This window comes from Artemia franciscana, chromosome 5, assembly GCF_032884065.1.
Source record: "Artemia franciscana chromosome 5, ASM3288406v1, whole genome shotgun sequence".
Lineage (NCBI taxonomy): Eukaryota > Metazoa > Arthropoda > Branchiopoda > Anostraca > Artemiidae > Artemia > Artemia franciscana.
This window is the reverse complement of record NC_088867.1, coordinates 60,150,503-60,174,009: the sequence shown is the minus strand read 5'-3', so window position 1 is coordinate 60,174,009 and position 23,507 is coordinate 60,150,503. Positions and strand designations below refer to the sequence as shown.

Genomic DNA, 23,507 nt, shown 5'->3' with positions numbered 1-23,507 from the left:
ATTTCTAACTTCAACTAAAACGACCCCTAGCTGACTTCTCTCAGTTTGTTTACATGTCAATCTGATATTTTTAATGTTGTGCCATCTGGCTAAATCTCCGAGACCTTTGGCAAACTTTTCTATGGGTACCGTACCCGGTGTGCTTATTCATAATTTAATACCTTTTTTTCAATTTGAGGTTTGATTTTAATTCAGCTTTAGTGTCCATTAGGTGTTAAGGACACAAGGCAGGATGGTGTGTCCTACATCACTTTAAAATTGTGACTAAGCAAGGAGCCGCTAGATAGCGCTGGTTGTTTTTTGCTTCAAAGATCCGGTTTAATCTTTTTTTTTTTTTAATTTTAGTTTTGATTCAGCCTTAGCGCCCATAAGGTGTTAAAAATTGTCGACATTTCAGGGACCAGATCTCTTTTACAAGGACAGGTGGCAAGCATGTTGTTGGACCTTCCAGCAGCTATGATTGAACCCATGGCCCATTGCCGAGCAGATATCAATCTACTGCGCTACTCCGGGATGATGTGGCCTACATCACTAAAATTTTAACTAAGCTAGGATGGCACTGGTAATTTTCGCTTCTAGGATCCGGCTAAAGCTTCAATCCTTTGTACTGTCGCATCACCATTTAGATTAGCCAAGAAAGTTCGAAAGCGCAAACATAAATTGGAGACCCCTCAGTCATATACTTTTCTTTTCAGAAAAAAAAATCAGTTTGGATAGAAACTGATTAAATCCAAGATTTGTATTTTCATTTAAATGAGAAGTAAAATATATTCAAGGTCTTTACCAGGGGCGACTCCATAGTATTTTTGTTGGGGGGGGGGGGGGTGAGAGGAGTTCATATTCGGATAGTTAAGGGGCATGGGCTTCATATTATTTTTTTCCAAATTACTGTGGGTAACTTCCCCCTTCCCTCCCCCCAAACGATGTCTCTGGTCTTTACTCATATTATATGCAGTAGTTATGGAACGATCAGGTGAGTGCTGGCCTCTTTAAATTCATGCCCAAGCTTTGAAAATTCTTTGAATCTTTTTTGAAATCCTGGTTATATTTACTTTTTACTTATTTTTGCTACGAGTTATTTTTTTTACAATTTATTATTTGGATCTTAATCGTTCAGCGTTGACAAAATAATCCAGTCCAAAGTATCCTCTTGAAAAGAACGTATCCAGGATTTTTTCGCGGGGGGGGGCTGTACAAAAAATTTGAAAATGTGTTAACATTTGTTCATTCATTTTTGTTACGTTTTTACGAGTCGACTAAAGATTTCGGGGAGTTTCAAACCCCTTCCCCCTGGATACGTCCTTGCCTCTTTGATACACATAGAAAACCTCCCTTTTACAAACAACCCCTCCTTAATAATGATCAAAAGTTACACATTTTCTGCTTCCCAGTAAAATTTATGTGGTGCAACATGATATTACCACCTTGCTATTACCGCAGTCGTAAAAAATGGACTGGTAGTATAAAAGCTATAAAAACTACGTAACTTAGTTTTGATTGGTTGCTTGATTATAAAAAAGAGGAGAGAAAAAAGAGGTACAACCGACTGTTTAATTGCAATCGGCTGATAGACAAAAAGGCGCCATATCGTCTACTGGTTTTCAGCCAAATTTCCCATGGGCACTTTAGCATGGTTTTATCCAGCTCCGAGGCTTCCCTCGACAAGAATACAGACCGACATTATTCTTTAATCATCGCATGCATTAAAATAAAAACATACGAAATCGAAAGTAAACATTACAAAAGGAAAACAGTCACCCGCAGCATACAGACATAGTAGAATATTCCTTCTCCTTACTTAAAAACACGCCGCACTAAAAATCTTGTTAGAAAAATATATTAAATATTCATAAACCCAGGAATTAAGAGTGAGAAACATGTGGTTTTGCAAAATCACTCACTTCTAAAACTCTGTGGAATGGTCCCCTACAAAATTTTTGCTTGCAAACAAAAAAGCAAACTTTCGCATGCAAACCGATTAGGGTTCGCGTAGCGCAGGTGCCGATCTCCTGATTCTCAGCCCTCGGCCGGGGTGCAATGCGTGGTTGGGGGCAAGCCATCCGACGCTTTCCCGTGCTTTTCCCTAGATTTCTCTAGGTACCCATTTGAAGCTGGGTGGACTTTTGGCTTGTCTTACGGGGAAACGCCACTAACCCTCGTCCTAAACCAAACGGTCGGCACCACCGAGATTCGAACCAGCGACCCTTCGCTCGTGAGTTCGGCGCGTTAACCACTCGGCCACGGACGGACAAAAATTTTTGCTTGGTACAGTTATAATGTTTTAAAATTTTGGGTTCGGATTCTCGAAGTAATTTTCTTTTTTGTAAAACCGTAGCAACACCCTCTATCTTCCTGGGGAGGGTCTCCAGAAAAACTACATTTTATGCCACAAGCTCAACATGTGCAGCGAAAACATTTGAAATGGGGACTACTGTATCAATTTAACACTAATGGTAAGCAAGGCTGTATTCAGGAGAATGGGAGGTCCCAGGATTGAGCCCCCCCCCCCAAAAAAAAAAAACAACTGTAAAAACGTAACAAAAATGTATATAAACAAATTGTTGATGCATTTTTAAAAGATTTTATGTATTCCTCCCTCGAACAAAAACCCTGGATACGCTCTTGGTGGTATGTATATTTGAATCAAGGTCATAGTCTGCAAACTACGTCAACATTTCCACTACTACGTGAATTTTCAAACTAAGTGAAAATTCCAGGGAAATTTTTAAACTGGGGGGATTTGATAGAATTCCTATACGAAAATCTTGTGAATTTTCTTACATTATCTGTGCCAAATCAATTTTGCCTGTGGATATGTTCCGGGGGAGTTATCCGGGAGCTATTTTCCGCTTTTTTTGATTTACGGAAAAAACTTCTATGGAAGGGGGCATTTCCGGAGTAATCGAAAAACCGACTAGAGGATAAAGTCTTTTTCAAATGAAAGTAGGCTACGGATAATTTTTCAGGCTGAATCGTTCTCAAGAAATTTTACGGGGAGGGGAATTTCAAGCAAGGATGGAACTGTCAGGAGGGTAATTGACAGGGAGGAGCATTTTACGTTAGATGAAACTTTCACGGAGGAGTTTTCCATGGGTGGGGGTTTATTTCATGGAGGCTCAGCCAGATTTACCTGCATTATGTGAAAAACGAACAACAATTAAATAAAAAACAAGGTTTTTAAAACTGAAAGTAAGGAGCAACATTAAGACTAAAAAAGAACAGAAATTATTCCATGTATGAAGGGCTGCCCCCTCCTCAATATCTTGCTCTTTAAGCTAAAGTTTGACTGTTTGTCCAAATTTCTAACAACGGATACTGAAACACAGGGGCCGTTTAATTAGAATAGGAAGCTTTTTTAAAAGTGCTAACAGCTTTAGAATAAACAGCAAAGTATTGAGGAGGGGATAACCCTTCATAAACAGAATAATTTCTGTTTGTTTCGAGTTTTAAAGTTGCTCCTTACTTTCAGATGAAATTTTTTTTTGTATTTAATTTTAGCAGGAATCAGAACGAAACTTCCAGGACATAACACTTTCATAATACCAATAATCACAAGTTTAGTAGATTAAAATATTGCTTTTTCCATGCTAAAATCATAAGAGCAGCCTATCCCCAAGTTGCCATAAAGGCCCATTCACAATGAGATTTACTAGTACAATACCAAGATTTTAGTTACGGCCAATTTGAACCAATCAGAAAATTTTTCCAATATGTACCAACAATTAGAAAATTTAAGAAAAAATTCGGATTGGCTAAAATTGGCTTTGAATACAATAAAAAATTCTGATTGGACCGAATGGGCTTTAACAAGAATGCTCGATCTTTCAAAATAAAAAATACTGAATACCTGATCAAGTCGCATTCTTGTAAGGTAAAAACGTTTTTCTGAAAAAAATAATTCAATCTATTTTAATGAATCGCAGACTATAATTACATAGTATATCACACTTAGCTTAGAAAAATATCTAAATAGAACACAATTAAAGGCCTAATTAGATTACATCCCTCATGAGATTGATTATCTCCATGGAAACTAAGGCAGAAACCTTTGGCAAGACACTTAATAGCAAGACGTTGAACAAGAGAAAGAATTAACTGCGTAGCGCACATAGCTTCCCCTTAACTTCCGACGTTTTTCCGACAGAGGAAAGTACTTTGAAAAAATTACGGTTTATTGTTAAATATTCACAAATATGTATATTTTAGATAGTTTTTTCGGGCAGGTGAGGACATCGAAGGATGCATATAGCGCAATATTCCCCTATCATCGCTTCCATATCAAAATGTCGAATGCCTGGATAAGGCGATAGACCCCCCCCCATGATTGTCAGAAGGTTGAATAACATTTTTGCACTAACCGTGTGGAAATATGGATACTGTCCAATACTCGCACAGAGAAAGTCGCTTTTTTTCTACGCAACACTTCTCATAACTCGACAACAATTCAGGAAATATGAATCGTTTTTCAATCCGACTCTCTAGTGTTCTTGAATTTCCTAGGTTGTGTATCAGGACTGTTCCCTACAAATATTTCATTTTCATGTTAAACTTTCACCTCACAGTTTAACTAAACTGCTAAGTAGGCCATATACAATCAAGCGATTCCATCAATCGATGGACGTGTGCTTCAATCAACCCTTCGATCTTGACCAAACTCATTTTATAATCTAATTTCGTATCAGGTTGTGAAGTATCTACTGTAAAATGCATTCTAACACAGACTTGGCCTTTCTTGCCCTGAGTTTGGCTGTCCTTAAGCGGAAAAAATAGTAAGCGTCGTTGGTCTAAGCAGTATTATATATAAAATAAGAAACCCCTTTACTCCTGATCATTTACTTAAAGTTCAACATTATACTGAACCAGATAACTTCAGGAACTTCATAAAATAGACGAAGAGAGTTTTGATTCTTTTACTGATATTAAATCGATATTATACTGATATTATTACTGATATTATACTGATATTATACTGATATGATACTGATATTAAAATAGAGAAATAGGATACAAGCATGCGAGAAGCGATTACTGCCATTCACATACTTCCTATCATATTAAGGTACCTAACTCCGGTTATGGATTTTGAAGAACAAAGATTTCAGTTTCAATGCCTTTAGTGCCAGAACTATCCTGTCAAATGCCGCTTACTTTCTTTTGGTTAAAGCAGCCTTTACTTGTCATTTTCTGCAATTGAGGCTGATTTCAGTATAGCTTTATCAAGAAACAGATAAACACGCGGTCAGACTTTTGACTTTCCAAGTTTTGGGGAAAAGACGTGTCCTCCATGGTTGCCGGCGAGTGACTGATACAATGCCAGATCAAAATCGATATAGGCGGTCAAGCAACCTCGTCAACAGCTCAAGTCATTCAAACTTCCTATCAATCACCGTCAATCGATTGATTTAATCCCGATATAGGCTGCTAGATGGTCAATTATGCTGGAATCAACCGATTGAAAGAAGCTTTAGATCAAAATGATTGACCATCCAGGGCCATCTTTAGAGAGAGCTGAAAACATGCTTATTCTCCAGATCACACATCGAGTTTGGTCTTCTAGAAAACATTATGCGTGTCCAGTCGATTAGATATACATCAACGGCACAATACGACGCGCCGTTTTTTTTTTTTTTTTTTTTGTTTTTTTTTTTTGCAATACAATATATAGACATAAATATAGGGATCAAATTTGAGAACGTTCAACAATAACAGCTATACCCTATATACTCTAAGCCAAGGTAATTAGCGATGACCGAAGATCGGTTACGATACCATGATTTTCTAAAAGTATGCTACTACGCAGATATTCATTAATAGACATGAGAATCCGGCTCTTTGACACTCAACAAAGAATGCGGAATTCTGCCAACATAAATTGCTATCAAATACTCTTTTTATTGACGTCCCAGACTTCAGAGGTCGATATGGATCCTTCTTCCGAACCCAATTGCTGGGAACGCAACCAAAGCCAACGGCTGACTAGACATCCCTTACGTTATTTATGGCCGGCTAAAATGCCCACATTTCCTCCCCTGCTGATTCCCGTTTCAGCAATATTGGCTGGGGTCTGAAAAACTACGCAATTTCGAAATCCTGAACATGTATTGAGTGGTTAGATAACAGAATGAATGGCCTAGTAATTTTTGCAAACCAAATGTTGAAGATGAGAATATAATAGATATTTCAAACAAATCGTTGTAATGAACTGTTAGTAAGGAGCGACGTGGCTGAACAATAATTGAAACTCTAAAAAACGAAATTTTGATATCAATATAAGGAGCAACATTAAAATTTAAAACGAACAGAAATTATTCCATATATGAGGGGGACTGCCCCCTCCTCATTACCCAATCTTTCCGCTAAATTTCGACCTTTTGTCTTAATTCCATAAGAACGATTCCTGGAGACCAAGGGGCGTGTAACTAGAATCTGAACCTTTTATAAAAGCTCTTAAAAACTTTAGCGTGAAGAGAGGGGTATTGAGAAGGGACATCCACTCTCATATACGGAATAATTTCTGTTCATTTTAAGTTTTAATTTTACTCCTTACTTTCAGCAGAAAAAAAAACTATTTTCGTTTGATATAAAGTATATTTGAGTGTGTGTATTCAAAAATAAGCAAGGTAATCAAGCTATAAACTTGAAAGTTTATGCAGGATATTTTGACTAAGAAAAGAAAAATAATTCAGAAAAATAGAATCTACAAAAAGAAAACAAGCATGTTGCGAAAAGATCAACAAGCATGTTGCGCGGAGGGCCTGGCAAAGACCCGTAAAAACAAAGGAGGTGACAGTGTCAAAGGCTACAACAAACGGAGGGAAGTGAGCGGGCGAACGTATTTTTCAACGTTCATTGTTTTTATAAAAAGTTTCACCGATTATTATATTTTCACTTCATTTTGATTATTTGCACCAATTAAGTATTGAGGCAGGGAAGATTCAGAAAAGTAACTTTTTCCGGGAATTTTCATGGAAAAAAGATTGAAAAGGATCGGAAAAAAGCAAATGCCCACCCAGATTCTTTTTAAAGATTGAAAACAATACTTATCCCCTCCCCCATTCCTACTACATTTGCATGAATTGCCAACCCTGTAATTACAAAGAACAAAATAGAAAATAAGCGTAAAATTGAATTTCGTTTCATATTCATCATCGTTCTTTTTTCTTTTTTTTTAAATAAATAAATTAAAACTTGTTTGAGTCTTCACTAAAAAAAAAAAACTATGGTTTCAGTTTTATCAATTTATTTTTCATCTTCATGTTGTTCTTGGAAACCAATTCGCTTTTGCAAAAGATTTGTAGATTTCTCAAGATTTAACATGGATTGACATAAAGAGTACATGGCTTCCTATTTCTAACTTAGCCTACGTAGTAATAAGAAAGCCTATTTTTGGTGAGCTTTTCTAATGAACTTCCATTCATTTTGATAAGACAATTTCTTTTTAAATGGAAAATAAATAGTCTCATAAGCGTCTCTTCATTATGGGCAGAGTATAACTTTATATCAAGGGCGTATTCAGGAGGGGTGGAGAGTTTGACTCCCCCACGACAGGTTTGTCCAAATTGTAAAAACGTAACAAAAAAGCATATAAACGAATTCTTAGGGCGTTTCTTATAAACCCCCGAAAAAAACCTAGATAAGACCCTGCCTTTGATCCTTCAAAAGCTCATCAGAAATTTGTGAACTAATTTGGAAACGCACCAGATAATAGCTTGAATGCTTTCCCTATAATTAAAATGCTAAAAAATAAATGTAAATGAACAAGTTAGCTAATTAAATATTTAACAGGTAAAGAGAGGGGGGGCATAAAAATTAAAATGTTCAAAACTATGCACTTCAGTATCTAAAGGTTAATTAGACTAGTTTATTTGTCATAAAATTCATGACATAACATATCAACCATTTCTTAGTACTAAACCTATGCAAAAATGATTTTCCTTGTTGCGCAAGAGGGGGGGGGGGCTGAAAATTTCCTGTGCGGGGTTTTTGGCAATGACAATTCCAATGGTGTACTTTCGGTCTGAAGCTCGAGGGGCTTTACGTTATTTTTCGAAATTCACGTAAATTGGTTTCTGTTACTATTAACACTAACCGAACTAAGTTATCACTCCTAAACCAGCTACAAATGACTGTTTTCTCTCAGTAGATGGTTTATTTTAATCGCGTAATGGTTACTATGGGTCGTGGTTCGTCCTTTACCAAATTACCCCTACTGGGCAACCCCCTACTGGGGCAACCATGATCACCGCTCTAGGAAAAAAAAATACTTGAGCCTAGCTGGCACGTAACACCGGTACTTGTGTATTATTCAGAACACACTCAATAAGTGAAGTTACGTTCTTTCGTAAAACAAACTACGATGCAGGTACATTTCATGAGAAAAACCGGTTTCATAGCCACAAAGAAAAAACTCAAAGACAAAAAGGTTATGTTAGAATTCTAAGTTATAATTTCACGATTTTCCTAATAAAGTATAATATTTTCATCATATTTTGTTTAATTTCATTGGCTTTATCAAAAGTTTGGGCTATATATTTGCGCATTATGGGGGGGGGGGGTGTGCATTATATCAAATACCGAAATTAAACTAACCTAATTACCTCTATGTATAAAATATTTAATTAAAATGTGCCTGCATCGTAGTTTGTTTCACGAAAGAACCTAACTTCGCTTATTGAGTGTGTTCTGAATAATAAACAAGTGCCGTAACATCTAATATTTTAACGTTTATTTTAGGCTACATTCAATAATTCCATGAAACAAGATAAAAAAGGGAAAAATAAATAATACAACATCCGCGATTAACAGATAAAATAAACAAATGTGCACAAAATAGCAAAAAAGGGGATTAAAAAATAAAGAAAAGAAACAAAAACCTCCAAAAAAAGAAAAAAGTAAGAACAAATCAATCATTGTTTAAAAATCCTTTTTAACCTGAAATAGGTGTTAAATGGAACAAATGTCGGTTTAAAATACTTCCAACACAGCAGCTAGATCATTCTCCAGGGGGAGGGGGGTACACGCCAAAATAGCAATGGTGGTTGGGTGAAAGGGAATGTATTTCAAGACATTTTTTGTAGAAACGAAAGAAATTTTTTTAACGGCCATGTAAAATGTACTTCTTTAACAACAGGACGATTCTCCCCCTCAAACTTAAATCCTTCAAATATCAGACATTAAAAAAATAGAATAGCGAAAGAACAACAAAATTTAAACTTAACTATCCAGCTGCCATACTGACACTCTTTCTTTTTATCGCCTTATTCAACTAAATAGAATGAACAAGTTGAAGAAAATTTCGTCACAAGAGAATTCCATCAAATAGTTTGTGATAAAAAACTGGAAGTAAAAATAGACTTGGACCAATATTTACCAAAACTAAAAATGCAATTCTCACGGCAATTGCTACACCAGCAGTATTGGCTTTTTATGTTGATCATAAACATATAAAATTCGTTCAGTTTGTTATTACCCACCCAAAACCAAAAATATGAGAAAATTAGCCTGATTTTTGAGAAAAGGCGAAACACCCCGAAAAAAGCAAGCGATTTTATTGAAAATCCCTTTATTAGACAAATCATATCAGAGAACCCTACCGTAGAGGTTTCAAGCTCCATTCTTCAAATGTGGTTTCACATTGTTTTTCAGAAGAAATATCGTCGATGCATGTTTACTTGTTTTGTCTTTTCCCAGGGGTGATTATATCAGACCGAAGGTCGAAAATAATTGGGAGGGAGTTCAATCAAACGCAAACTTAAAGCTCTTTTTTTTTAAGTGACAATACAGATTGGGTCAGGGAAAAACCTTATTTCTGCCATTTTAGGGCACCAAACTACGACTTTACTCCAAAGAGGATGATCTTGCAATCACTTTAAAATTCTGAGAAGCTAATTGATTTAAAAATATCAATAACTATATTTTAGGCTTCCCAGTTGCAAAAGAAGTAATGCCACACGGTGGCAGTACTGAATTCAACAAAGTTAATTTTCTTTATTTGTAAGGAAATTAGGCTACGTTCGATGATCTGTAATTGCGTATCAGCTATGAGGGGATGAGTCATTGTTTAGGTGGGGGTAGAGTAGATTCTTAAAAAAGTACATTTTAATCGAAAAAGTGCTTGCTATTTATGAGACTTCAGATAAATGAGGTAGGGGAAGTAGGAATTAATTAAACTGTTTCTATATACAGCTACAATGTTACATTCCCATATCTTTCAGCACAGAGGTTGAAAAGGTAAGGCAGGTTATCATCAACCCCGCCAGGAAATTTCTTTAGGGTGGCAAATACTCCTACGAACTTAGTTTTCAGCAAATGTAAATGGTAATATTTTTGAAGTATATATGAAGTATTTCAATGCATTGAAACAAATGTCTCAAAGTATACAAAAGTATTTATACATAAGAAGTAACGTATTTATCCATATACAGAGTAATTTCAGTTTGTTTTAAACTTGCTCCTTACTTTAGTTGCAAACCTTTCCTATCTGTGTAATTGCATTTCATGAGACTTTAAAGTTTTACTTTTGGTAACGCAGAAAAAGGACTTATATGGCAATTATCTCTGTTGGGTAATCAAACCCGTTCGTGGTAACGAACTGCAAGTAAGGAGCGATTCAACTCAATAGTAACCGAGCCTCTTAAGAAAGGAATTTTATATACCAAAAGATAGGCTATATCAAAAGAATTGGCTTATTATGTTAATGCCAAATATATATATTTCACTAAGTTTAGTTCTACCTATTGAAAGCTACGAGCCTGAGAAAAAATTGTCTGATTTCCAAAAAAAGAGGGAAATATCCCAAAGTGTCACAGGATTTTACTGAAGATCACATCATCAGATTCAGCACATCATAGGACCCTGCCGTAGAGGTTTCAAGCTCATATCTGCAAAATGTGGAATCTGATGGTTTTTCCCCCTATTCTTTAAAATAAGGCAAATTTTCTCAGGCTCGTAAATTTTGATGGTTAAGACTAAACTTGATGAAACTCATATATTTAAAATCAGCATAAAAATACGATTATTTGATGTAACTGTTGGTATTAAAATTCCATTTTTTAGAACTTCGGTTACTAAGGTTACTAAGGAGCCGGGTCGCTCCTTACTAAAGTTCGTAACCACGAACTATTTGATAGTTAGGCTCTTGTACTTTCGTTATTGACAAGGATCGTTATTTACTTACAATTCATTACTATGAAGAATTTGATCTTTTTTCCTTACTCCAACCAATCTTATAGAAAAAATGTGTTAGCAAAACTGGAAGGAGGTCACTCAGTCACAAATTAAAATTTATATTTTTCCCTATGGGGCAACACTCATATTTTCCATAGTTTTTCCCTATTCTTCTCTATTTTCATTGGTTTCCTAATAACTAGTTTATAGTCCCAAATTTCAAGGGAGACAAAGCATCCCAATTGGTAACTGACAATCAAAGAGGACGTCAAGACGAGACCGACTACAGAGCAGCTTCATAGGAAGCACGCCTTGTAATACCCCAATTCGTTTCGAATTAATAAGAATAGTATCCATGAACAGTGTCCACATTAACATCAAAGAGGAGTCTCCCAACATCGGACGGGATGTTGTCAAAAGAATTCCATCCAGAAAAGATGTCAAAACGAGAACGAGTAGTTCCATAAGAAGCATGGCTTGTAATACCCTGACTCATTTCTAGTTCAAAGAAAACCATCCCTGGGCAAAATCCACAAAAATATCAAAAAGGAGTCTCCAAACATTTCAAGTATAAAAACATCCCAACTTACACTTCATGTTGAACGGATGACATCAAGAAAGGACGTCAAAACGAGAGCGACTGCAGTTCCATAGGAAGCACGGCTTATGACACCCTGATTCATTTCTAATTCAAAAGAAAAGCATGAAAGAGGAGTCTCAAAGCATACCAAGTACAAAACATCCAAACTTACACCCCATGTTAAACGGATGACATCCAGAATGGACATCAAACGAGACCGATTAAAGAGCAGTTTTTTAGGAAGTTTTGACGGCCAGAAAATTATAATGTGCATATCAGCATCTAGATAAGTCATTAATATTCAGCTTCTTAGCCATTTGATTTTGGAATTAATGGCCCCTATTTTTTGAATATCAAAACTAAATTAAAGAAACTTGAGTAAGCATCTTTTTTTCGAAAATAGACCCAAAATTTACAAACGTTTGTCGAAAATTATATCACTGGGGCAAGGGGCAATTTCTTTATGGCAAAAAGTAATTATTTTAGATATAGGCTAGACCAAGTAGAAATATCAAACCGTCGATCAGATTTATCGGTTCATATATCAAACGTCAGCTCGTTGGGCCTCTTAACTTGGGCAGACACCCCTTTTTTTCCAATTCTACGTGTGTTCTTGAGCGCTTAAAAACCTGATTAAAAAACTCAAGCAATTGTTGACAACAAAACCAATACTGGGTTCTACAAAGTTTTTTTGCAAGGAAGCTAATTTTGGCAAGTTGCAGAATAATTAAGGCAAAAACTAAGTATTCCAGAAACAGATGGAAATCGAGAATCAAAAGCTTGACCGTTGGACTTTACACGTCTAAAATTCCGCATGTATGGAAACTCAGCTCCTTAAATTAGGGAGGTACAGCCCCTTTTTCAAACAGGGGCGTAGTTTCATCAAAATCCTGGAGTGGGCAAAGTCAGAGCCAATTTTCCCGAATCAAGTAAAAATGTCAGTAAAACTGAAAAACGAGCAATATAATACCATAAAGGTTAAGATATACTATACTAAAGAAATCTAACCCGTTTCTGTGGATGCTTGAATTATGCAGGCTTTTCTTAATTTTGAAAAGATTTTTGAAGAGACTTAATTTAATCTGGGGGTCAAACTAGGGTCTGGGAGAGGGGGCAAAAGCGTGGACTGGGAGGGATAGTTGCCCTCCAGACCCATAGCAAATTACACCTGTTTTCAAATCTTGTCATGACCTGAAAAGAATTAATGTACACTTGTTTCAGTCTTGCTCTAGGTTCACACAAATGTCCACACAGGAGCAATTTTTGCTTGTCACGGCAATTTTGCTGTCAAATTAAGCAATTTTAGTTGCTTTGTCATGCGATGTATGCGTTGGGCTTAATCGATTTGAAATTGAAAGGGCTATTGCCCTTTTTAATAGTCAAAAGTGATTGGAGGACAACTAACCCTCCCCCCACACCCATCATTTCCCCAAACACATCCAATCAAAATTTTGATATAGTCATTTTGTTCAACGTACTTAATACGTCCCGAAGTCTCCGAGGATGACAAGACCCCACCAGCCCTCAAGGCAAGGGTTGTAAGCTATCCCTGGGGGCATATAAGGTTTTTTTTTATAGAAAGGGTGGTCACATAAGTTTCGGAAGGGGCTCTTTGGATTAGTAATTAGGACTTTTAGTGCTTTTTTTAAGATTATGAGTGATCAGAGGGGGGATAACCTCGCCCAGCTCGTATTCTCCCGTCAAGCATCTGATAAAGATTTTGAGATGGCCATTTCTTGTCGTAGAAACTTCAAAAAGGCTCATTCAATTGGAAATTGAAAGAGCTAGTGCCATTTTGAATAGTCAAAAGTGTCTGGAAGACAACAAGTCCCCCCCCCACGCCCACCAATTTCCAAAGCACGTCTAATCAAAAATTTAAGATAGCCATATAGTTTAGCATAGTTGAAACGTCTGGAAATTATGTCTTTGAGGATAATAACCCCCCACGGCCGTCAGCGCAAGAGTTGTAAGCTATACCCCGAGGGTATATAAAGTTTTTATATACCTTTCATGGAAAGGTTGGTCGTGTGAAATTCAAAATAGGCTCAAAGTGAAGTTAGAAAAGTAAAGAGCTCCATCTGGCAAAAATGAGCATAAATAAACTCCAATAGTCTTCCAAGCATAAAACTACCATAAATCACTATCAATAAGTAAATGAAACTCAAAACGAGCAGTAATTACAATGAATAGCCGAGTCAAACTCAAAAAGAGCAGAAATTAACATGAGTATTCTACATTCATCAATAAAAAATTATCATACCTTTAAAGAATAAATATAATTATATGTCAATTAATTTGACAATCCACAGTCATTTGTATTCTCTTTTAGTAAAGCACAAATTATGTTCTGGTCTTATCAGAACTTAATAATGGGGGTTATCAGCCCTACTCATGTTAATTTCTGATTGTTTTGAGTTTCATTTATTTATTGATAGTGACTTGTGGTAATTTTACGCTTGGAATACTATTTAAGTTTATTTCTGCTCATTTTTGACTAATGGAGCTCTTTACTTTTCTTTTAAAAACTTATTTTGTGGAAACAGTTTTTTTTTTTAATTCATACACAAAAGACACATGGCATAGGCCTATCCAACTCAAAACGTGTATTTTTGTTGAAAATAAGAACAGAAAATACTTTAAGAGGGTAAAAAAGGGGTTCCGTTGGGTTTTTAAAAAGTCCTTATTTAGGTTTAAATCCATCTGATACTAAAACAAAAGTTATATTCTCTTCTGATGTGGTGGCACTGTAGACTAATCTTTGCTTGGTAATGCAGAGCCCGAGGCTTAGCCCCAGCTGCCGCAGGGCCGATACAAAAGCCTTTGTAATTAAGACGCCTGATTAATCCATAGAATAGCCTAAAATGTTGTAATATTGCTATAAAGAATTAGTAGGGACGTTTAGAAATCCGCTGTCCCCGCCAGGGTCCATTTATCATACGTATATTTGACTGATTTGGGGTCCATGGAACTACAAAAGAGAGAAAAAACGACAAAGCTGTATACATATCTCAGCGAGAGTAGTCTCAGGAAGTTTCCAATAGAGAGACGCCAAGACAAATTTGAAATCCGACAAAACTGGATTAGGAAACAAAAATCCTATAGGAAGAAATGTCTGGCTGTTGATTCTAAAAATATGGATATGTCAAATAAACTTCATTCCAAGGCGCCATGGTCAGGAATTTTTCAGAAAAAAAAACACATCAGGAAGAATAAAACAACAAGCGCTGCATTAATATGTGGATTGTATATACGTTTCTAACTTTGTCAATAATAGGTATTATTGACAAAGTTTAACTATAATATAGAACTTACACGGATAAAGGGAAATGCTGCAATAAATCGTTAGACTATTGAAGATAATTTCGGGGTAAACCATTTAAGGAGGGAAATTGGGGAAGATATGAAGGACAAAGGATCAAAATGACTCAAAACCAAATTTTTCATCAGGAACAAATATTGACTCGTTTGTCTCCCAATTTTCTTCGTGTTCGGACGGGGACTAGCACCAAGTTTGCAATTTTTATATTCGCTTTGAATTCATATATTCTAAATGGTATCGAAGTCATCCTCCCCCAAATCCCTGGTTATAGCACTATGGCACTATATACTATGGCACTACCGATTCCTGATTTTGTTTTTCGTATTCTTTTTTGTACTAATTTCAGTAAAACTGCAGTTAATCCTCTATTCTGAATGAAATTCAATAATGACAAAATTCTTACTGCATAACTTTCATCAAATTTCTTTTTATTGAATTTTAAGGATCAATTTCAATTTAACTTTATCCCAACAATTTAACTGCAACAATTTAACACGACATTAGCTTATCGTGTTCAAGATAGGATTGATTATATGCCCTTATTTAGTTGGCCATGCTCTTTGTAACTACGTGAACTATGTTCACTCAGAGGCACAATTTCAGTTCTACTTTGGATTTCAGGAACCCAAACTTTTGTTGATGGAGAATATGGCTGCAAAAACCCTATATTTACACACCATTAAAAATACCCTTTTTGAATAGAAACTATATTTCTTTAGTTTTCTTAGCTCTATAAAACAGGAGACATGCAAAAGGCCGTATTTCATATTTAATTTCAGTTTTATGTCAAATATTACTTTCACTGAAAAAAAAAATCTAGCTTCTCCGATTCAACAGCAACAATATCAAATTAATATGCACAAGGGGTTGCAAACGATAGGCCTAGGTCTTAAATCCATGCAACTTTTTCCTTCGATTTCCCCCTTTCAAGCTCATAACCAATTCTATGTGTGTGCCTCAAATCCTGTCCCTAGATTACACGAAGCAGCTTCATACGCAGTCCTTAATTCAGAATTTAAAGGAGGAACATTTATAGTCAAGTGCAGAAGATATCGGCCTTGTTAAATGCAAGACACATCTCTTATTCCCTCCACGTTCTAGGAAACATTGATTGTACCTTTACTTTTTCCAGGCTCTGGTTTAAGTTTATTGACCAGGCTGGAAGATAGACAATGGGATTACTGTCTATTACGCACTTTCGGACGGGGAGCTTTATTGGTCAGGACAGAAAATACACGTGTGTCAAACAGGTAGTTTTGGGTTGCAATTAGCGTGACAAGGATCTTAATGGGTACCCTTTTTAGTTGTAAAGTCGAATTTCCATAACCATAGACATCCCTAGATTCGCAAAGTATAAATCTGAAAAAAAAATGGTTTTTAATGAGGATCCCTTAAATTCACGGCTACCATAGGCGTAAATAGGACTGAGCTTGGAAGGGTGGAGGTATAATGGAGGTATAATTGACACAACTATAGTTAAGTATCAAAAAGACATATATTTTGACTTTAACAGACTAGTGAACTATGTGAGTGATTAATTTTGCAAATGAATTCTGGAACGTATTGAACACTTGCCTGGTAATAGGATACAATGAATTAAAATCTTAAACCAGTGGGAGCATTGCACCACCACCCCCCTCCATATCTCCCTTTGTAAGCTAAATTGCAGTCTACACAATATCAGTCAAAAAACAATTTACAAAGTAAACATAATTTGGGCATTTCGCAGATTTTTGCAGAACAATATTATTTCAACACTTTTTTTTCCAAAAATGCATCGCGTCATACCCGCATAGATAGTGTATAGGAAGATTACGCCCAAAGACCTGTGAGAGAAATTTTCTCAAAGAGAATTGTTTTTGGAAATTCCACTACAACGAACAACAATCTAATTGTGTGATTAGCGTACCTAAACCTAAGGAATTTTTGTTAGTGAATACAATCAGAATATTTGCATTTCCTCGATTTATTTACTTCGCAGGAAGCAAGGTAGACTGGCATTACTTGTGACAAAAAATATTCAGCACAATTCGCAATTCATGCATACAAACAAATGTAAACTATCCTTATTTCGGTTTTTCCCTTTTTATACAGTTGTTAGTGTCTTATACGATGTATCAATTAGATTTTTTTTTAAGGGGCAAGAAATAGACAAAAACTGTATTTATAGCCCGTTTTCAAAGAGTTTCAAAAAGTATTGTAGCGCATCAATCACGGATTTATTAGGTTAGGCGTTAGGGACTTGGCCTCCTGGTCCGACACGTACCTAAGAGTGGGAAAATGTCCTTCATTCCTCCTTCAAAATGTCAAAATTTTTACAGGCTTTCTGTTTCAAGTTATTTGCATGTTCATTCTTTGTCTTTTGACAGATCAACCCCCCCCCCCCCTCCACAAAAAAAGAAAGCAATATAAACGCTTGGGTACTTGCATGTCACTGTTACTCTCCAAAATTACATTCTCAGTGTAAAAACCCGCAGATAGGGGAGACTGGTCTGGAAATCTGACCCCACACCCCGGGAGAAAATGCAATATTGTCGAGTTTGATCTTCCCCCGTGGTATTATCCAATAGTCCCCCCAAGCGTCAGATATGATTGCACCTATCTTTAAGTGCATTAAATTATGTTCCGCAGTATCTCATATTTTGAGTATTATGTTATAAAAAACCTCCAAAAAGGATCAGAATATGTGAAAATGTTAAATTGTAAAAAAGTTTTTTAATTTTTTCAATGCGTGTATTGCTTCAATACATTTTTCCTATATGCTGAGACATATTTTCTAATTTTCTGAGACAATCTCTCCATTAGTCTTAAGAGTATTTCTAACGGCTGACAAAAAGTAGCAGCATAAGCAGCATGAATGAACAGGCAACTCGATAATATTATAGATACCACCATTACTTATGCAATATTTAAAGGCAGTTAAGAGGGGTTACATGGTGGTTGTTGTAGGCGTACACAGCTACTGCCGTCCAGAAAAATTGTCTTACGGAACATCCATATGGATTTGACATGCGTACCCGTCTAGACAGGGGCCGCACACATGATTTGCTTCTGGGGGGGTGGAATTTCACAGGGATGGCCAAAATTCAAAATATATAAATTATGAAATGGGGTACTAGTGGGGTACTGTTTTTGATCTGTAGTAAAACCGGTTTTTTGTGTGCACTCGGATATAATCAGCTTAGCCTGAGCGGGACAAATTACAATACAAGTATATTTTAATTAAATATTTAATATATAGAGTTGGTTAGGTTAGATTAGGCATCTCATATAATTTGTTCTGGGCGGCCTGCTTTCCATAATTCTCAGTTATAGTTTGCATAATTGTGTTACTGAAGTATTATATTTTCATCAGATTTTGGTATATCTCATTATGGTAAACCTAACTTCAGTTCTTGAGTGTGGTTGGGATAATAGACAAGTACCAAACTCATTTCTGATCTTCTTCAAAATTCCGCGAATGCAAGATACGCGCTTTGGATTCGGCCATGGAATAGGATTTTAGTGATATTCGGGTGGCCTATTTCCGTTTTTGTAAATATCTTCTTTATCGTCCTATTTGGTATAGGAATAGAAAATTAATAAATAAGTTTCACCTCCCGAATATTACTGAAAAGCTGACTGGTTTACACAAAAAGATTTTTTTTTTCGTTAAAATTATTTATTTAATGTAATTGCCGTTTCATTATTTTTGGTGATTTATTGTTGTTTGGTATTATTTTGTTTGTTTTTGTTTTTTTGTGTAATGTTATTGTTGATTTTCGCTTGTGTTTACTCCACTATTTATATTTTTATGTAAGTGGGTTATAAATAATAAATAAATAATTTTATATTATTGTGATGTACAAGAAGAAGCCTTGTTCGTAATCCCTTAGTTAAACTAAAGCGATAATGGTGACGTAGCCTACAAGTTTTGCATAAGCCAAACAATCTGCTCCATAAAACATACAACCGGAGAAAGATTTGAAGCCCATTAAAAAATAAGGGGAAATCAAGTATGCCGTAACTAAGTATGTTTTCTTTGAATTATAATATATAAATCGTCTAATGAAAGAATACAGGTCTTGGCTTGTGTTTTGAAATGGAAACTATGTTTAGATATATTTCGAATGTGAATTTAGGCATTAATTCCAGTTATCATAACCGGAAAAGTCTTATCAAACTAGGCGACAAAGTAATGAGTCAATTAAAAGGATCCTAGACTGGAGTTGTTTGAACGTTGAAGTCTAATAAAAAATTAAGTTAATCGATTTGGCTTCTAAACAGCTCATATAGATAATTAATTACAGGGGGGGGGGTCAACAGGCAAATGCAATATATTAAAGTCCCCATGAATATATGGCAGAATAACAGGATTAGTAAATTAAAATTTCGACACAAGTAGCAGGAGAATTAGTTAAACTACAAAATAGATCATTAGTCTCTGTCAAAGAGAATTTCCGCGTAGGATATAAACTACTTCAAGATGACAAATGATTTATGAATGCCTGGTGAAATTGGGAGAGTCTAAATGGAAAACATGATCAAAGGACCTGAAAAACCAAGAGAGGCATAGTATCAAACTTCTTTACAACAATAGAAAAAATAAAATGAGACCTGATCTTTCAGTGACCTATATATAAATGCGATCTGCTTCACTCGCTTGAGTATTATCCATTAAAATATATATATAAACATACAGAGCCATTCCTAAGAGGGGTAAGGGGCGACTGGGTCAGCTACCTCGGGCGATGCAGCAGGGGGGAGGTTGGGGATTGTGCACTTTTATCCGCTTTTTTACTCTGATTCGGCTTTTTATACTCATGTTTGAGTCAGAAGAGGGCGCTGTAATTAGTTTTTCTCCAGGCACCACCAACCCTAGGAACGGCTCTGTGGACATATCTACGCATAGAAGAGGGGATAGAATGTTAAATTCATATGAACATCATTATGGCTTGTCAGAGCTTCCTTTTCCTGGGATGTCGAAACACGAAAGCATAGTTTTAGGCCACTGTTGTTTAATTTTGACCAGGGAAGTTTTTTGTGGGCTACTACTGATAGGGGGAAGAGATTTCATAGTAATCCTCTTTTTATATGCTTTGTCAAACAAAATTTTGGCTATACACACAGTGACGGCAATTCACCCAAACCTAAGGGTAAGGAAAGGTCAGGATTTACCAATAGACCCACTAGGCCGGGGCCTAAGGGCGCACACAATGGACTGTACGAAAAGTGTGGTTCAATCCCCCTTTCTAGTGCTATAGTGAGAGAAAGGTTGAGATGGCTAGGACGTTTTCTGCGGGTGAAGGATAACAGATTGACGAAATTTTCCTTTTCGGCCGACCGTCTTGGGTTAAACGGAAAGCAGGTCGTTCGCGTTTGGGGTGGGAGGATGTCATGAAGAAAGATGTAAAGGAAATAGGAACTTCCTGGTAGGTTATACAGAGCCAGGTTTTGAATATATTGGAATGGAAGAGGAGCGTGCGTTGCTGTGTTGGCCTCACGGGACTTGGTGCTGCAGTGAGTTAGTAGTAGTATATTCTTTCTTAATAAGAACAGCACTGATGTGATTTAATGTCGAAGTGCCGGGTGCACTCCACTATCGCCCTTCCAATTCCCAAAACCACGCAATAACACTTGGGACCAGAAGTGTCCAAGCTTTAAATTTGGCCCAGAGTGAGGGTATTTTTTTCGTTTTAGTGTTTATAAGAAAAAGGTATGTAAAAAAAGGTACTGAGTCGAAATTTAGAATGGAAATCACACAATAAAGCTTGGCCCTAGAAGTGTCCCAGCTTTAAATCCGGCCCTGGGCGGGAGGATTTTTTCGTTTTAGCGAAGATAAGAAATAGGTATTTTTAAAATAGGTACTGCATGAAAATTTGATATTTCTAATTTTACTTCTGTCCTATAAGGAACCAGAGGCCTACCCCCCCCCCTATAAAATTGAATTGTATTCTAATGTTAGCACCGGTCAAGTTTTAATGAAATAAACTTTTGCTTGTAGTATGGGCGGACATTTAAGGCAGAATTTGAGCCAAATATGATAAAATAACAACATATGATATAAAATATATGATAAATATATTTTAAAATATAAAATATATGATATAGTATATATATATATATATATATATATATATATATATATATATATATATATATATATATATATATATATATATATATATATATATATATAATAAAAAATGTATAAACAAAACAAAATAAATATATAAATTATAAATATAAATAAATAAAAAAATATATGGTATAAAAATAATGACATATAGTTTGCCTTAAACAAACGTGTTCAACATGGCCAGATGCGGCATATCGCTATGCTGCAAGATCGGTTTGAAGGTGCTGCAAGATCGATTTTAATGTGCCGTGATATCAACTTGACAGCTTTCAATTGATGTTCCAAGAAATCGGAACTGATGAATCCAAAAAATAGCCATGAAGCATTATCACATCTTTTAATTATTTTACTTATTCTACTTGTAGCTGACGAGTTAATTTTAATGGCACAATAAGTTGCAAATTTTGCCAAGCTAAAATGACCTAGACCTAATTAGTATTTATGTTTAGCCAAATGTGTCGCCATAATTCATGTGCTCCCGGAAGCATCGATTCCTAAGAATGTAGGAAGAAGAGAGATTAAGCATTTCAAAATTTAGGGGGGGGAGAATTTGTTGTTTTATTGATTTTTTTTAGTTAAAATATCAAGAAAAGCTATTTTCCAACAAAGGAACACAAAATTGCTTTCAAAATTTAGGGGTAACACCTAGGGGGAGGACAAATGCCCCCTCCCCTCAATTGACGTATCTGTGTGCATCTAGGTGTGTTATTGACAAGAGAGGTTGAGAGCCGCCACCTTGAAACAAAATAAGTGAAAATCTTACCTCGTCATTCACAAATCTTAATTTGAATTCATCCAAAACCTTAACAAGGGATTCATGATTCACTTGATCCTTAGCCAAAAGAAGATAAGCCCTCCAGTTAGCTGAATCAAAGCCCCAGTGACATGTCCTTCGTTCTCTATCCTTATGGGCATGTTTGACAAAATTTTCAGGGGAAAACATGTTATGGCACTCTAAACATTCAATGCACGACGAACTAGAGCTTATATACAAATCTGGAGTACAAAGACCCTCGCACTTCCCAAAACACTCGTGATATACTCTCATTGAAAATGATACATATCCATTGTTTTCTAACTTCAACCTTTTGGCATTTGGCAAAAAATTGTTATACACCAGAGCATTACACAAACGTTCAGCGTCAGTTTTTGTCACCAAACCTGCATCAGCTGTATGACTTGGCAAGACCCCTGCAGCCTTGAATGCCTCCAACTGTGCAGGGCTACACGAGCTACGGTGCAGCTGCAGTAGGTCCCAGGCCACATTTATATCAGCAATATGAATATCGCTTAAAACAGTATTAAACACTTCAACAAGACAAAGCCTCGCTTCACCTCCAACCATAAAACCATGCAAGGTATGACCATGTAGGGATACTTCTAGCAAACTTGTACTTCCAGGATCTCTTGCTGAAAATATAGGAGGTGGCACTGGAGGGCCAATAATTAGCTCCTTGAACTCAGGCGGTGTGGCAGGGTTGTCCCCTACTTCCGTTTTGACCTTAGTAAGATCATAATCCTGGTCGCCAAGAATCACACTAGGCCCATGTAAGCTATCTTTTGCTGATGACTGATAACTTATTAACACCCTCTTTAAGTGAGGCGTATATGGGTGTATTTTCTTCGTTGTCATTTCAAAAATTAACTACTTCACACAACATTTCAAGAATATCACACCACTCCTCTCTAGTCGTTTCTCCTCTCTGTCTGGCCTCGTCAGAGATACGCAACAGCATTGAGCGAGACACACCTCAGTGGCGCCAGTCTCCGAGTAGCGGATAAATTAGCAAGACTCTTTCTTATTCCAGGCGAGACGATTGATTTTCGCATGTGTAAAATAAGTGATTGAAGGACGGACATTAAATCCCATTTGAACAACCGTAAAAATCTGCAAGGAAAAATTGCAAATATGAATTGGATTTATCAGCGTATATAGGTTTTGCCTACTGTGAATGGTATTTTTTTATTCAGGCCGATTGATGATAGAGGGGCGCCAACTTTTCGAAACCTCGTGCATAAGGTGGTGCGTGGCGGGACCGTGCGCCAGACGTGGCATTCTGAGATGCACACCGTGGAGGAAAGCAGACGCCCCTCGATGATGATCCTATTCCTATTTTATTGCACTTTATGTCAGTAGCGTCAACTGAGAGGGGGGAGTGTGTTTTCCTATATTTTTTACTATCTTCCCAGATTGCAAAAAAAAAAATCTCTTTGAGGTATTTTCATTGACAAATTTATTCCTTTGGTATTTTCATTGAAAATATGGAAATAATAATGACTATTAATTACCAATAATTACTTAGATAATTACCACTCCGTTGAAA

At 36.3% G+C, this 23,507-nt stretch overlaps 1 protein-coding gene across 1 annotated transcript in view; it reads right to left on the bottom strand.

Moving 5' to 3' along the window:
* LOC136027667 (ski oncogene-like) overlaps window positions 1-23,507 on the bottom strand; it is a 74,436-nt gene that overhangs the window by 40,774 nt on the left and 10,155 nt on the right. Inside the window, exon 2 of the mRNA XM_065705113.1 lies at window positions 21,947-23,071. Coding sequence (XP_065561185.1) covers window positions 21,947-22,816 — 870 coding nt within the window. The 5' untranslated portion in view covers window positions 22,817-23,071. The remainder of the gene's footprint in view (window positions 1-21,946; window positions 23,072-23,507) is intronic.